Source organism: Periplaneta americana, chromosome 6 (assembly GCF_040183065.1).
Source record: "Periplaneta americana isolate PAMFEO1 chromosome 6, P.americana_PAMFEO1_priV1, whole genome shotgun sequence".
In the NCBI taxonomy this organism is placed as follows: domain Eukaryota; kingdom Metazoa; phylum Arthropoda; class Insecta; order Blattodea; family Blattidae; genus Periplaneta; species Periplaneta americana.
This window is the reverse complement of record NC_091122.1, coordinates 41,169,757-41,186,119: the sequence shown is the minus strand read 5'-3', so window position 1 is coordinate 41,186,119 and position 16,363 is coordinate 41,169,757. Positions and strand designations below refer to the sequence as shown.

General features: G+C 32.6%; 1 protein-coding gene across 1 annotated transcript in view; it reads left to right on the top strand.

Moving 5' to 3' along the window:
• The window catches only part of LOC138701273 (transient receptor potential channel pyrexia-like), a 29,236-nt gene extending 14,551 nt beyond the window's left edge, over nt 1–14,685 (top strand). Inside the window, exons 7-10 of the mRNA XM_069827994.1 lie at nt 937–1,284; nt 5,556–5,828; nt 8,065–8,360; nt 14,200–14,685. Coding sequence (XP_069684095.1) covers nt 937–1,284; nt 5,556–5,828; nt 8,065–8,360; nt 14,200–14,542 — 1,260 coding nt within the window. The 3' untranslated portion in view covers nt 14,543–14,685. The remainder of the gene's footprint in view (nt 1–936; nt 1,285–5,555; nt 5,829–8,064; nt 8,361–14,199) is intronic.
• Nucleotides 14,686–16,363: the final 1,678 nt, after the last annotated feature.

The window sequence follows — 16,363 nt, the reverse complement described above, 5'->3', positions numbered from 1 at the left end:
GATATGAAATAATTTAAGAAAGAAGACCAAAAATACAATATGCAAACCAGTTGAGACCTATTTATTAGTAGAATACTTACGGAGTGTTTTGAATGCTACCGGTATTTATTTCTCTCAAGAGTGTGGTTCTATCCTGAAAGATGTCAATATTGCTCAGTTTATTATAGAAGGAACAGATTCTAAGAAGTGCAGAGTACTTATAATAACATGTCCTAGCATAGTTTATATTAAATGTTTTACTGGTCCTACAGTTCTCTCTTGGTACATGTATTGATATCCTAGACAGTAGATGACTATTTACAGAACTTGTTAATAAATTATGGAGGCATTTTATATCAATATTATTTCTTCTGTGTTGCAAACTTTCAAAATTAAAGAGAGACAAAAGAGATGAGTACGAAATTCTACTTTCATTATTCCAGGAGGGATAGTGACCAAATGATTTAAGAAACAAAAATCTAACGAATCTTTTTCGAACACTCTCAATTTTGTTAATGTATTTAATTTGATAGGGGTTCCATACAGTACTGCAATATTCAAGTTTTGATCTAACTAATGAAAAAAATAGAATTTTTAAACTATCTTGAGAAGAGAATTTTGTGATATGTCTATAGATAAGTCCTAGAAGTTTCAGAGACTGAGACACAAGTTCAAGTATACGGCTGGAAAAATCCATATTATAAGTGAATCGTATGCCTAAATCTTTTACCATGTCAGTCATTTCCAGGAATTCCCCACCCATTGAGTATCTGTAAGTAAAATAAGTTTTTTTTCCTAGTATATATCATATAATGACATTTATTTAAGTTGAAATACAGTTTATTCTTCAGTGACCACTTGTATAACTCGTTTAGATCTCTCTGAAGCAAGTAACAGTCATTAGGTGTAGAACAAGATTTAATAATTTTTGTAACAAGCATAGTTTCTCATCAACAGATAGTTGTGTCTCGTCGGATCCTCCTCGTGTCTGTGCTGGTGCTCTTTGTACATTCGGTGGCGCAGATCATGCTGTTGCCTCGCCACTACATAGCCCAGTACGAGACATGGGTCAACTTCCTGTGCATCGTACTCTCACTCATCATAGCCGTAAGTGGCGAGACAGGAACCGAAATGACGCCATTCCTCAATGACAAGAAAGAGCCAACTAAGAGCACCTGGGTACTGCATGTCATGTCTTTTGCAGTGCTGTTGGCATGGATTGAGCTTATGTTGCTCATTGGAAGGTTCCCAACGGTTGGATACTATGCTCTGATGTTCTACCAAGTCCTTCGAAATGTTATCAAGGTACTGATATGATGTTTAAACTATTTAATTTGCTATCTGCGAAAATGAAAAGAAATATCACAAAGTACTTTCTCATTATTTGTTTTACACATTTCATAACAAATTGTTTCCGAATTAAATATTACGAAATAGATACTCGCTCACAACACCATATCACACTCTCCATTCCTAAACACAGAACATCCTTCTACCCTTCATCTTTCACCATCTCTGCAGCTCATCTCTGGAACTCTCTACCACAGCATGTTAGAGACTGTCGGACATTGTCTAGTTTCAAAAATAAATTAGAATTGCACTTTTTGAATTAGATTCTTTTCAGTTATAAGCCCTTTTCTCTGCCATAGTTTTATATTTCTTTTTCCTTCCTTTCCCCTTTTTTTCTCTTTATCAGCCGATGAATTTATTATCATAGCCTTTTTTTATCGTTAATTTTATTTAATTTTTGTATTTCTTTTCTTTATTATTATTATTTTATTACATTCCATTTCGATATATTCTCCCTTAAGTTTTTCCATATTAACCATTTGTACTAAATGAGTTGCTTTTACTATATTCCATATTCCAAATATATTTTACTTTCTTTTTTACTATTATGGTATTATTTTCATGTTGTTTACTGTCGATTTTATTATGCTATTATTATTATTATTTTTTTTTGTAATATGTTAGTATTCTGTTCTTTAACTTTTTCTTAAATTTTAACTGCTTGTATGCTTTGTGACCTGGTAGAGTGTAAAAGAAGGCCCTATGGCCTTAATTCTGCCAGTATAAATAAAGAATTCATTACTCATAGTTTACTTTCTGAAATTAAAAGATAATTTGAGTGATACTGTTAACAAAAATACTATTACTGGTATTGACTTCAGTTATATATGAGGGGCTCACAACCAGAGTGGACCAAGTCCACCTGTGGTCAGTTTGTGGATTAATATAATCTCGGATGAAGAAAAGTAAGCTTTATTCATTGCCTTAACAAACAAATTCCATAACTCATTTGTTACTCCACAGAGGACAGCATTTCCTATGGAAGGTGAACGTTGCTAAGCGTGAGCCAGGAACTTTAAGACTCAATATCTCAGAATTATTCCAGATGGACTTGGTCCACTCTGGTTGTGAACCCCTCATATACTACACGATTTAAGTATAGGTAATTAATTTTGCAGAAATAGCTGTGTGCATATTGTAATCATGTTTTTAATCAGTGGCAGATTAATCATAACGCCATTGTAAGCTATGGCCTATGTCTCTCGGAGTGGGAGTGACACAAGATGGCCATAACATAACGTGAATTCCGAAATTATGGGAAATTTTTCCAGTTCAAGTTATCAATATTATAACGAAAACATACTCTGTTTACCTCTCGATTATCCACAATGCAAACTTCACTTTACAAATTATAAGCGTGGAAACATAAATTCGATGGTGTTTAGGTAAAAGGGCTCATCCCACGAAAGAAAAATGTCTCAGGAACAACAATTTTATTTCGGAAAACGTATTATATGTCTTTCTCGTGTTAAGGGGAGAGGATGGTATTTTTTGGTGAAAAATGAGTAAATTTAAAAGAAAAAAAAAATCTTTAAAATACTCTGTGATATGTGTGGAATGCATAGCATAACATTTTGTGGGCATATGTGCCCTTATCGGATGTTGAGTCGCCATTTTTAAACTTCCTGCATTATGGATTTTTAAATCACTCACCCACTTTTATTGTTGTTTCTGGTAAATTAAATTTTCAAAAAATTTTTTTTTTCTTTAAAATACCCTTTGATATGTGTGGAATGCATTGCATAACATTTTGTGGGTATTTGTGCCCTTATCGGATGTTGAGTCGCCATTTTTAAACTTCCTGCGCTATGGATTTTTAAATCACATGCCCACTTATATCGGTTTCCAGTAACTTGATTTTTTTTGCTACATTGCCAGACAAAAATGGATATAATTTCTGAACTATTAAAGATACATGCATGAAATTTAGAACATCCATTCTTTAGACTAATAGGAAACTTTTCTCTGTAACAGAATTTTGTTACTTGATTTCATTAAAAAAATACGTCCGTTTGTTTGCAAGAAAGGAAATCAGAAAATTGTTATTAAATTTTAATTGTTTATTTTACAAACGTAGGGACTAATATCAAAATTCTGTTACAGACAGTTTGTAGAACATGCTTTTGCAAATTCATCGCAAAAAACTGTTTGAATCTATCTTTAAAAACGGTTTAGATATATCGGTTTTAGTACAATTTTTTTTCAAATTTGGGCCCCCAAATATTTTTTTTTTCAAAATATTTTTATTTGGTTGAGACGCCACAGCTATGAGCTCTCTACATACAAAAAATTAATATTTTACACCAAATAGGAAAAAAGTTAAAAAAAATACCACCCTCTCCCCTTAAATTTACATTACCTCTTTAACCTCGATGTATAACAATTTTATTGTAACATATTATTGTTAGTTACATTATATACTCTTTTAACACTTATATAATCAGTGATGATTATTGTTTCCTGATTGACTAGTTTTGAGAAGGTTTGCGAAACTAATCAATCAGGTAATTTACCATCAAAATTATAATATTAACACAGTGAAGTAGTTATTACTTCTTCAATAACGATTTTATCTGTGTAAACACAATTGTTAAAAAAACATATCTTCATGTTACCTATGTAATTTAATTTTAACTAATTACACCAATTATAACAAAGAAAGTCATATTTAAAAAAATGAGAGTTAAGCCTTTTTACCTAAACACCAACGATATAATATAATAAAAATACTTTTATTCACTTGTTATTTGTTTTGTTGCAATTTTTATGTAATTGTTTCTTCTTCGGAATTTTTAATTTGATAGATTAACATATTTAAAATCTCGTCAGCAATGAATTTGATTTACTCAATCTACTGGTACACTTCTTTCTGGGGAGGTATTTTTTTTAGAATATTTGAAATCCTCATACAACACAACAGCTTGTATAATTTAAGAAACAATGGTGTAAAGTTAGCATGGAATAAAAAAAAACATAATTCCAATATTATGAGTGTTTCTCAAACAAAGAAACAATACAAATTAAACAAATACCTTTAGCTTTGAAGAATGCCGTAATCTTAATTAACTGCATCCATTTCATTTGTTTCAAGTTAAAGATGGTTTATAGTGAAGAAAATTACACCAGTGCTTAATAAATTATAATTCGAGGCGTGTTCTTAAAATAAGTTCCAAAAGGGTGTAGAAAGTAAACGGGAAAATATTTACAAACCATTTTTGTAGCATTGTATTCCCCACACTTCAATAATCTCCACCATTATTGAGGCATTTATCGAGTTGTGGCACAAGTCTTTCTATCCCCTCATTGTAGAATTCACCCGCCTGCGAACCACTCCGCAACATTTGTGGAAAATTCAAGAAAAGCGAAGAAATTGTGAACCTCCTGTCCTCATGAATTTTTTCATCGACAGCACACACCAAATCGTCATTGATCAAAGATGGCCGACCGGTATGCTGCTCGTCATGCACAGAGATGCGGCCCTGGTTTTACTTTCTAACCCATCTCCTGCTCATTCCATCACTAATGGCATCATCACCATACACCTCACAAAGTTGATGATGAATGTCAGCTGGTTTGATGTTTCTCGCATTCAAGAAACAGATAACAGACCGCATCTCACAGTCGGTGGGGTGCTCGATCACTTTAAACATTTCAACTGATCACAACTAACCACACACACGGACTGAAGCTCTGAAACTGCATGCACAGCTTGTCTGAGGACTGAAGAAGAAAACACGTATGCACAAAATAACGATTGCAGCGATGCGACAGCTATAATTGAAAATGGAACTTACTTTAAGAACACGCCTCGTACTTTTATTAGTAAGGCTACATTATAAGATGCTTTTCAAAATAACTTACAGACTATGTATGATTCAATTTATTATAGTGATGATGTTGAACAGCAACCTCGTATTATAAAAAAAAAATTCAATTTTACTGAAAGGCAAAAAAACATTTCAATATCTTGATAACAAACAAATATCTGACATAGAAGGATATTTATATCTTTTCTTATGAAGTTTGTATCCATGCCTTTAGATATGTTTGCAGAAGGTTCGGAAAGACTTTTTTTGACAGAAATAAAGTGTAATCTCATTTTATTCATTTCTCGACATATAGAGTTGCTGTTGAACATCATCGATATTAAGAAAGACAATCTTGCTATTTATAAAATCCCAGCTTTAATTAGGATTAATGCAAATTTTATAATTATCTGATTGTAGGTTTTGCTGACATTTGGAGGCCTTGTAATGGGATTTGTCATAAGCTTCTCTGTGCAGTTTCATGAAATGGATCAATTCAAGGATATCTGGAAGGGGTTAGTGAAAACTATTGTAATGATGATGGGAGAATACGAATATAGCGAACTATTTCCTGACAATCAAAGTCAACTTCGTCTACATGGAACAAGTCGCATCATTTTTTTGGGATTCGTGATTCTTTCATCTATTGTTCTCATGAATCTTATGGTTGGTCTTGCAGTCAACGATATTCAGGTAATACATTACTACTGTACTCTTATTTCAGACAAAAGTTTTAAAATCAATAATTTTATAGCATGTCAAGCATAAATTCATAGATATAAAAGAATATGAATAGAAACCAGTACAAGATTAAGAAAATTTTGGCAAAATATACATAAATATATATTTTTAAGTAGGTTATTTTACGACACTTGATCAACATCTTATTTATTATCTGAATGAGATGAAGGTGATAATGCCGGTGAAATGAGTCCGGGGTACAGCACCGAAAGTTACCCAGCATTTGCTCATATTGAGGGAAAACCCCGGAAAAAACCTCAACCAGGTAACTTGCCCCAACCGGGAATCGAACCCGGGCCACCTGGTTTCACAGCCGATGTGCTAACCGTTACTCCACAGAACTAATGGCGGGTATTTGATTGTTCGTCATTCACCCACATAAAGCCAATTGTATAGACCAATTTACCGGCAGAGTCATTGCCCAGGGTGAATCATAGGAGGCTTGTCTACACTACACCCGTAATGAGATGAGATGATGATGGAGATTTGTTGGGATGCCACAGGGGAACTGGACCTGCCAGAGAAAACTCCTGTGTTACTTGAACCATGGACATGCCCAACATAAGTTATAAATTTGAGGCACATCGGGGATCGAACCCCAGTCTACAGGATTATAAGTTCAGTGCTCCAGTGACAGCATATAAAAATGAATTTGGAAAAGTATAAAGATATGAAATAAATATGTCAATGCTAAAATATCTTGGTTTCTAAACCATTTGGAACAGGTTTACATCATTATTTACAAAATAAGCCTTTAGTGATTAATAACTTTGTATTTAAAATGATACCAAATAAAATGCAATAAATCTGCATAATTAAACAAATTTTCAGCATCATCAAATTATTATCTGATGCAAGAATTAGGTAACTCAATTTTTTACAATGAAGAAGAGAAAAAATTGTTCTTATAAGTAACTTTTTTAAATTTTCAGACAAAATATTACATTTCCTGTCAATTATATTGTTTTGTCCGATGAAAAACCCTTGAAGTTACAAAAAGGGCAGAAATTAAGTAGACAGGAAAACTGACGGTTGAAACCTGTTTAAAACATTAATTTACACATATACAAGTACACATGACAACACTGAAAAGACTTTCACTGGATTCGAAAGAATGAGCAAAAGTGGAATAGGGATCATTTATTTTGTTTTGGCATCTCCCTCAGAATAATGTTACCTAAATATTTTATTTTCCTTTCCAGGATTATTCCTAGACTATTATCCATCCCCATCTCCAGTCTTGCTGCCAAATTTGACGCATTCTGTGGTACTCCTAGAAAATTTTTGCACAGTTTATCTCTTACCTTATCGAGGTCTCTCTACTGCCCCATATTTATCGCGCTTTCAATTTCTTACAACTCTTCGAAACCGACATCAAGCACTTCTTTCTATCCCTCATCATAGAACGTCTTTATACTCATCTTCCTATACTGTAGAAATACCTCGCCTCTGGAATTCGTTACCTAATGACGTCAGGGACTGCCGGACTTTATCACAATTCAAAATTAAATTGGAAAATTTTGTCTTAGTTAATGTTTTTTAGGTATTGCTAGAAGTATTGATTTGTGTTTTTTTTCCTTTTTCTCTTTTAATCTAGATTAAAATTGCAAGTTTCTTGTTTATGTTAGTTAATTAATTAGGATACAATTAATTATGATACTTAATCACTCATTTAAAGTTTGTGTGTCTGCAACCTGTGTATATTTTTGCGTGGTTTTACTTTGTTTAGTGTCTTTTTCTCTCTCTCTTTATTTCTTGTGTAGCTTTACTTTGTATATAGTGTATTTCTTTTTCTGTTTATTTCTATTATTGTATTTGTATTCCTGATGTTGTGGAAGAGAAGGCCTGATGGCCTTAACTACACCAGAATAAATAAATAAATATTTCAATATTATGTAATATAAAGATTATATGCACTTCTTACTATGTTAACATAATATGTACGTACCATATTCTGTAAAAAATATAAATTCGCAGTCATATTATCAAATTCATGCTAGACGTGCTGTCTCTTTGATTAATTTTAAGAATAATAATTAATACAATACTATGTACCATACATCTGACTGCTATAGAATAATTGAATATTACAATAACACAATTACGGTTCAAAGGAAATTGACCAATTTTAAACTTCACATGACATTCACTTTTAAATTGTACTGTATGCTTTCTTTTTTTATAACAGGAGCTTCAGACAGAAGGACATGTTCAACGACTACTGAAACAAGCTGAATTTTTGGAACACTGTGAAAAAGTCTCCTCACACAACAAACTAAAGTCAGCTCTCTTTCCTGTATGGCTCTATAAAATACTGGATAAGAGACAGAGCATAGAAACTACATACACGTTTCAACCTAGTGAAGTCGTAGCTAATAGTAACAATTTGTCATATCCACTGCTGGAGTCAATTGTGGGTGTTGCTATGTACAATCAAGCAAAATCTGCTGGACATCCAGTCAGATACTCAGATGACTTCCAAAGGTATTTCTGGTAGATTTATCGCAATATGTATATTTTACGAAACAAATGCAAGGGAATGATGGCAGTTTAAGTATTAGAAATTACTATAATAAACACATATCTCTTTGACTAATTGAATTGTACACTTTCTAGTAAGAGTACGATGTTAGAGTGTTCTAAATAAATATAAGATATAATAAATCTTCTTGGATAATTCTGTGGCCGGGAGGAAAAAGGTCTTAAATCAATTTTTTGTGAAAAATGAGATTTTTATATATTCTGAAAGCGGAAACAATTCTCTACAATCTGGTAAAACGGCTAAAATCAAATAAGACTCCTGACTGGATTTATAGAGCGTTACCAAATGTCCTAAGTACTTTTTGAATGGAGCACACACAGAATAAAGGACTTAAGTATATTTAATACTTTATTCCTTACAAACCATCACATGTTTACTTTCCAAGCTTCCCTATTAAAAAGGTCTAACTTGTATTTTAGCCATTTTATCACATACTGATGCCCTTTCCTTTTAAAACTTTAAGCACCAGGGTAAACAGTCCTATAATTGTTTAAGACCCATTTTGCATTCCTAATAATTTACATTTCTCATTTATGTAGACATGAAAAAGGTCTTATGTTTAAATAGTCTCTTCTATCAGTTTGGGTTATAATCTTAAAAGGGCTTAAGTGCGGCTATTTTTGGAAATAATCAAGAAAATTGTTGTTATTGTTTTCTAATGCCAGGTGTTTGACAATAAAGTCATTTGACCTCTTGCACTCCAATATTTTTCAAAGATATTATCATGACCAGCCACTGAAGCACAGATTTTGAGGTGTTCCGAATCCAACATTACCTATTTTAGAAGAAATATAAACAAATAATATCCAGGAAAAACCTCTTAATTAAAAAAAACTCTATAATTGACACCAATTTCAATCTTTCTACTGCTCTCCTGAAAAGTATAAAATTTTTACTTTAGACTTTTTTCCTCCCGGCCACAGCTATATATTTCCACATAAGTACTCTGAAATTGACAACACATTGAATGACTTCAAAAGAATAAGTAGATATTTTGATGATCATGCGCGTAGAAACAAGATGTCAACCTAATATTTCTTAAGAAAACAAGGTTTCTTATATATTATATTCAGAACAGAAAAAAAAATGGTACCGATAATCATCACTGAAATATCTGTTGAAAAAAGAGAATATTAAAATGTAAAATGAAGTGTTGAAGTGCCTCAGGTATATCAAAACAGGGATATGTTTTATTTTCAAAAGCAGTTCAGAAGACTGATATCGTATATTTTAATATAAGAGATAAAAAAACTCATATTTTTTCTCCGCTTCTAGTGATTAAAAAATACGCAGTTTTTCTTAGATTATATTTTTATACATGTTATGTAACAAATTGTATTTATTTAACTATTTATTGTAAACATGAAATATGATTAAAATAGTTTTTAAAACTGTACCGGTACTTCTTCGGTCAATGTTCAAGAATTAGACCTTAATCTTTGATTAAATGCAAATTGTCCTTACCCATACCAAATACTGTATATGTCCTATGACAAAAACGTAAAATAATGAGTTCTGTGAGTTATATTTGTGTGATAAGATTTTTTTATTCCCAGATAAAACTATTTAACTTTGTTTAGTTTCTCACAAATGAACTATTTGAGATATATATTGAAGTAGGCTACAAATGAGTTCTGCCAACGATTTACTTTCCATGCTTTTATGTTACAGTATTAAACAGTTTACCATGTGTATTATCATTCAAAATTGCACGGAAGAAACAGTAGCCTAATTATTGCTAATGTCATATTTTAATTTCGTTGTGGAATAACCTACAGAAAATCGTTTACATTTAAACTAATTATAATGAAATGCATCAGTCAGAAAGAAGAATAATTAAATTACTCTCACGGCTATGTTTAAAATCGTAAACAAAATATACGCGTGCAAGGAAATTTTCCTTTGTTTATATTTACCCAAGAGTTAAAAATAGAATCAAAACAACTCATTGTGTTGCCACGTGTTGTTGTCTTCACATAGCTCTTAACCAGAAAGTACAATGTAAACAGCACACTAATGGAAACTACTTCTATAACCGTTGTCCAGTTAAGAGCAAAGAAAATCAATATCACACTTGTAAATAAATTACTGATACAAAATTATTCTTTGGGGCTCACTAGCACTAGATCGTGTTTCAATAAGAAAATCTGATTTAAAGTTTTTTTGTTGTTGTTGTTTTTTTTTCTAAAATCGCACATATTGGCGAGTAGCCATTTGATATATATAGTGAAATAATACTGGTACACCTACTACTTATTTAATAGTATCGGATCGGACCACTATCTAGTAGTGGTTCGATCCCGGGCCAGGTCGGTGGCATTTAAGTGTGCATGAATGCGACAGGCTCATGTCAGTAGATTTACTAGCACCTAAAAGAACTCCTGTGGGACAAAATTCTGGCACACTGGTGTCGCTGATATAACCTCGGCAGTTGCAAGCATTGTTAAATAAAACATAACATTTCTACCTCTGTAGTATCTCAGGTTGCAAATTTATCCGTAGAAATGAACTCATTTCATTCCTTCCTCCCTACTGGGTAGTGAATATGAGAAATATTAAGGTCGCAACGCAAAACGAGAAAAAAAAATAAGCAGAAAACAACTTTTCATATTTCATTGTCCATTATGAAATTACAGGATATCACCAATACAACATTACTGATGGAAGTTTATAATATGCCGGAAGAAAATAATATTTTTATATTCAGATAATATAAGCTACACAAGAGTATATTCTGGTGGTGTGGAAGAGAAGGTCTGATTGCCTTAACTACACCAGAATAAATAAATAAATAGAGTGAATCTTAGTGAACATTCCCACTGTTTCTGTTGACTGACTAGCAACAGGGCCCCTCTGTTATAACCACTACTTGCACATGCAAACTTATGATGATACTTCACCGGATTAAAACTTACATACTGTGTTATATTAATAACATTCGGTACTCACTCTCCACACAGTAGCTGCTGGAAGTGTTGCCATCTTGTGTGATACATAATTCACATCACAGCGTTCACAGAGCCTGTTTTATTAACCTATTTATTAAATTTAATATTTAGTACCGTATTTTTTTTACACAGAACAGGACATTAATTTTTCCTTGTTTTGACATATGATTTCATTTTCCGTAGGCCTATATATGTTTTGAAAATTCATTGAAGTCTTAAAAAATGACCAAAATATGTCCTCAAAATAAAAAAAAAAAATACATAAAAGATTAAAACAGCGAAAAATGACCAGAAATGACGTAAAAACTCTACATTTCTCTAACCAACAGCTCGTATACAGGAGTTATATTATATCTAATAAGTAGCCACCAAAACGTTAAAATATGCTGTTCACTTAAATCGGCTACAACTTGCCATTTAATCATATTATCATAATCCACAGTTAATTCCCGAGTTACCAAGCAAATCGTCTGTAGCTGCATTTAGATTGGCAACAGGCCATGACTGTTTGGCCAAACACTTGCATAGGATTGAAATATATCAGTTCCTTAACTGCCCATTATGCAACTCAGACCAAGAAATGGATTCGGAACACCTCAAAATCTGTGCTTCGGTGGCTGACCATGACAATATCTTTGAAAAATATTGGAGTGCAAGAGGTCAAATGACTTTATTGTCAAAATACGATGCAAGAGTAATGGAACGGAGGAAAATTCATCGTATGATGACGCAGAATATCTGCATGGAAATATCATATGTACTTCGGTACATTATAATAATATATATGATATGCGTAAATCACTTCGTGATTTAAGACGGCGCTTATTCCGTCAGATCCCGGCCAACTAGTCACTCATTACGAGTGCACCTCAGCACATGTGTGGACTTCGGTCTTAGGTTCATAGATATCTATGACATAGTGCAGAGGGCGGCCACCAGAGGGAACCCAAGAATTGGAACTTAAAACTGAGACGATTCTTCCGACGCCGGGGTAGAATCCGATGTGGCTTAGTGGATAAAGCGTCAGCACGTAGAGCTGAAAACCCGGGTTCAAATCCCGGCGCCGGAGAGAATTTTTCTCCGTTCCATTACTCTTTCATCGTATGATGACGCAGAATATCTGCATGGAAATATCATATGTACTTCGGTACATTATAATAATATATATTATTGTCAAAAGCCTGGCATTAGAAAACAACAACATACAGATTATATTTATGGGTGGCACAGAGGATGCAAAGAAAAAAAAAAGAAGATATTTAATCAAAATCCGCACCCTGGTTATTAATATAACATAGTACATAAATTTCAATCTGGCAAAAAGCAGCGGTAGTAAAGGGGAGAACTTGCTGCCATCAGCTGACAGAAACACCAGGAATGTTCACTGAGACTCGCTATATAATTAAATATTACTAGAGGCTTGTGCAGCAAATGCTGCAAACTAAGTTCATTAGAAGTTCAAATAAAAATTTTTTAGATTTATTTTCAATGAAAAATACCAGACTTTTGAAAGTTATTTGCTTCCATAACAATGAAACATACTCCCTCTCAATAGTTTTTATCCCAAATACTTTATCTTGAACCTATGTATCCTATGTGTCTTGAGTTTCAACGCGAAAACGCAAGTAACAATGTCAGAGCGATCAGTGGGTTTTTTATATGGGAGTAAAGCAATAGCTATTTCAGGTCATTGTGGATTGTAAAAGTCAGGTTTGCTATGCTTTCGAACAATAGACATAACATTCTGGTATAGCTGCTGCATATACAGCTTGAAATGTAGAGGGTAAAATCATTTTATCCTGCTAAGAGATCTTGTTGAAATGATTGAGAGACTACAACATTTTGTAGGCCTCTTATTTTATTCGTAATACCGGTACTGTCTTTCCTTAGGAACTGTAATTTTTGCACTCTCTCGAGCCAATACCGAAGAGAATGACGCATAGAAGTATCTACACCACACCGCCATTAAGTATATGAAAATGAACGAACCCCACTTGATTAATAACTATAAAAATATTTGATTTTTAATAACAATATTATTATCTTACATAAGTTTTGTAGTTTTATATATATAATAGCTGCCACTTGGTAAATTATAGAAATGAAGATCTAATTTAACACATTCTCTATATCTACTTATATAATCCCAAAATGTTTCACTTTCATATCATCAGTATAACATGAATATGTATAATTAATGAAAAATAGTCACATCATGGCATTAATTGTAATTAAATTTCATTCTAATGATAATAATGTCATCAAACCACTTCAAGTTTTGTAGATTTCAATATCCAATACACAGTTGTACTCAGAAAATTACACACCACAGTAACAGACCTGTAAACTACTTTTACTAAGTCTTGAAGTTTTTAATAACCAATTGAATTTGAACTCTAAATATGTCAGCAATCCTGCAGGTCACGGACTTCGTGTAATAGCTACTGTTTATTGTAGTGTGTGTTTTGTTTTATTCTGAAATCACGGCCGTGCTGAAATGCAATTAGTTCTCAAAACTGAAGAAAGATGGATTTTGGAAAATAGGAAAATAATGTAGGAAAATTGATATTTCACTGAAAACTACTATTTTTCTGAAAAACGTTGGGTTCCAAGCTTCAAAATGAGGGGTCATTTATTAAAATCCTTTCAGCTGTTTTCTCGTAATTTTCATTACCAGTTCAAATTATATATATATATATATATATATTATCATAAACAAATATCTCTCAAATACAGCATTAGTTCTTTAAGTCTGGTTAAAATAATTCGAGAAAATAAAACGTAATGAACAATTCCCTTGTCATTCATATGCGTAATTAGTAATTTAATTTAGTTGCAGGAATGCAGAGGGCCAAAAGAGATACACAAGAGGAGAATATGGAAGCCAGTCTGAGCCTGAAATAATGACTCCTGTGAGCTCTACAAGTCATACCAGCATTATAGTGATGCTCCATGAACTCCAGCAGGAAATTGCTGGAATACGACAAGCTCTGCAACTAGACCTGTCTGATGAGTCTGAAGCTACTGTTGAATTAGCGGCAGATAACCACCGTTCTAGGAACTTCTCAATGAGAGCAAATCGGTGGACGAGACCTGTGGCTGAGGTTCAAGAGGCGCAAGGTATACTGAGGAGGATGCGTCGGAACAGCAGCAACTTGCGCAATGTTGTCGTATAAGGTTACATTAAGTTTTGAGACTAATATCAAATCAGCACTATTTTAAGTTGTACAAGAACAATGTTTCCGACTTCTGTTACGTAAGGCTAAGAACCAGAGAGACAATAGAAATCGATAACATTCTTGATATCATATTAAGAACTGATGAGACAAATTATTCGGAAGAGATAGCCTAGCTTCATTATACTTTAAAAAATATATTCTTTATAGATTTATTTTATAAAGTTACAATTATTGTGGAATTTTATTTAATTCCTAGGTTTTCCTTGTAAACAGTTGAAGTTATTTTTATTACAAAATGGAGATAACAAATAATGTAAGAAGAAAGAATGTAAAAGAAAAACCTGCCTCAATTTAGGATTGAGTACCCATTTGGTCCTGCTAAAAAACAGTGATATTTAAAAAAAAATAAATTAAAAAAAAAAAGCTGTCCTAAATAAGGGTTTGAATAGATCGGCCTACTAATCAATTCATAAAGAATAATCATTAAAAACAATTGTGTGACAATTTGAATGGAAAAAGAAAACATTAAGATAAATGATATGAAAACATAGGAAATCATTTACAATAAAAGTTTGTTGGGTACAAATGATTACTAATTATACCTAAGGATGATTTTAACACATGAGATCCTATGGCATCAATCGTTGCATAAGATATTTTAAATTGTTTAAGTTGATTTAAAGTTTCTCGTGGGATCGTGCCACGGGCACCGAACATGAGCCCAAAAACTGTCCAATGTGTGATGTGGTATTGTGCTCCAAGATGCTGACAACAAGGCTTATATATGACTTGTTTTTCACGATACACCTCTTGTGGTCGTTATTCTTTTGTCACGAATTGCTTGTGTTCTTGTCTGTGTTGCCATAAAATAAGTGAATGAATGAATACAAAAATACGTGAATAATAAATCACCAATGATAATAAAGTAGTTAATATAAAAATTATATTATGGATATTGCATTTCCTATTAAAATGTTTCACTGATTAGTTTTATATCTCCTTTACTGTGTTAATATGAGGAAATTGCCTGACTAGTTTCAAAGTTATATTCTTCATTGTTCGAGCCTAGTCGAAGCCGAAGAATATCATTTCCAAACTAGTCAGCCAAGTAATTTTTTCATATTAACACAGTAAAGGAGATATAAAGTTAATCAGTGATTATATAAATGTTAAAAGTGTATATATAACAATGAAGAATAAAAAAAAATGTTTCAATGAATGAAATATTACATAATTTTTTTTTAAATAACACTTATGCCACATTTACAATCTGTCTACAATAGACAATAAGTAAATATTATAAAGGAATATGACATGAGTGGAGATGTTATCCCATGACAACAATCCAAAAGAAAAATAACAATGTTTTAAATAGTTGTAGTAAAAATGAATGGAAGGTCAAGAGCATTGGTCCAAGATATAATTTAGCAATTTTATTATAAGTAAATAATACATAACCAACAAACAACCTACTAAGAAAATAGAACATCATTATAGCTTTCAATTGATATAATGTGTTGTACTGACAGTAATACATCTGTATCTCACCTTCACCTAAAACAGAAGAAATAACTAAAATGCTCTCTCAATTAATATCACTCAATAAAATAATTGTATTCCAATGGATACCATCCCACTGTGGAATCCTGGGAAACGAGAATGCGGATGCTTTAGCAAAGAAGGGCAGCACTGCTACTTACAGACCTGTTACTAAATCTACGTATTACTCTGTGAAAAGATTTATTAAATCTACATACTTAGACTTCAACAAACAAAATTTGACAACACAATCTCAAGGGAAAAAATGGAACTCTCTGC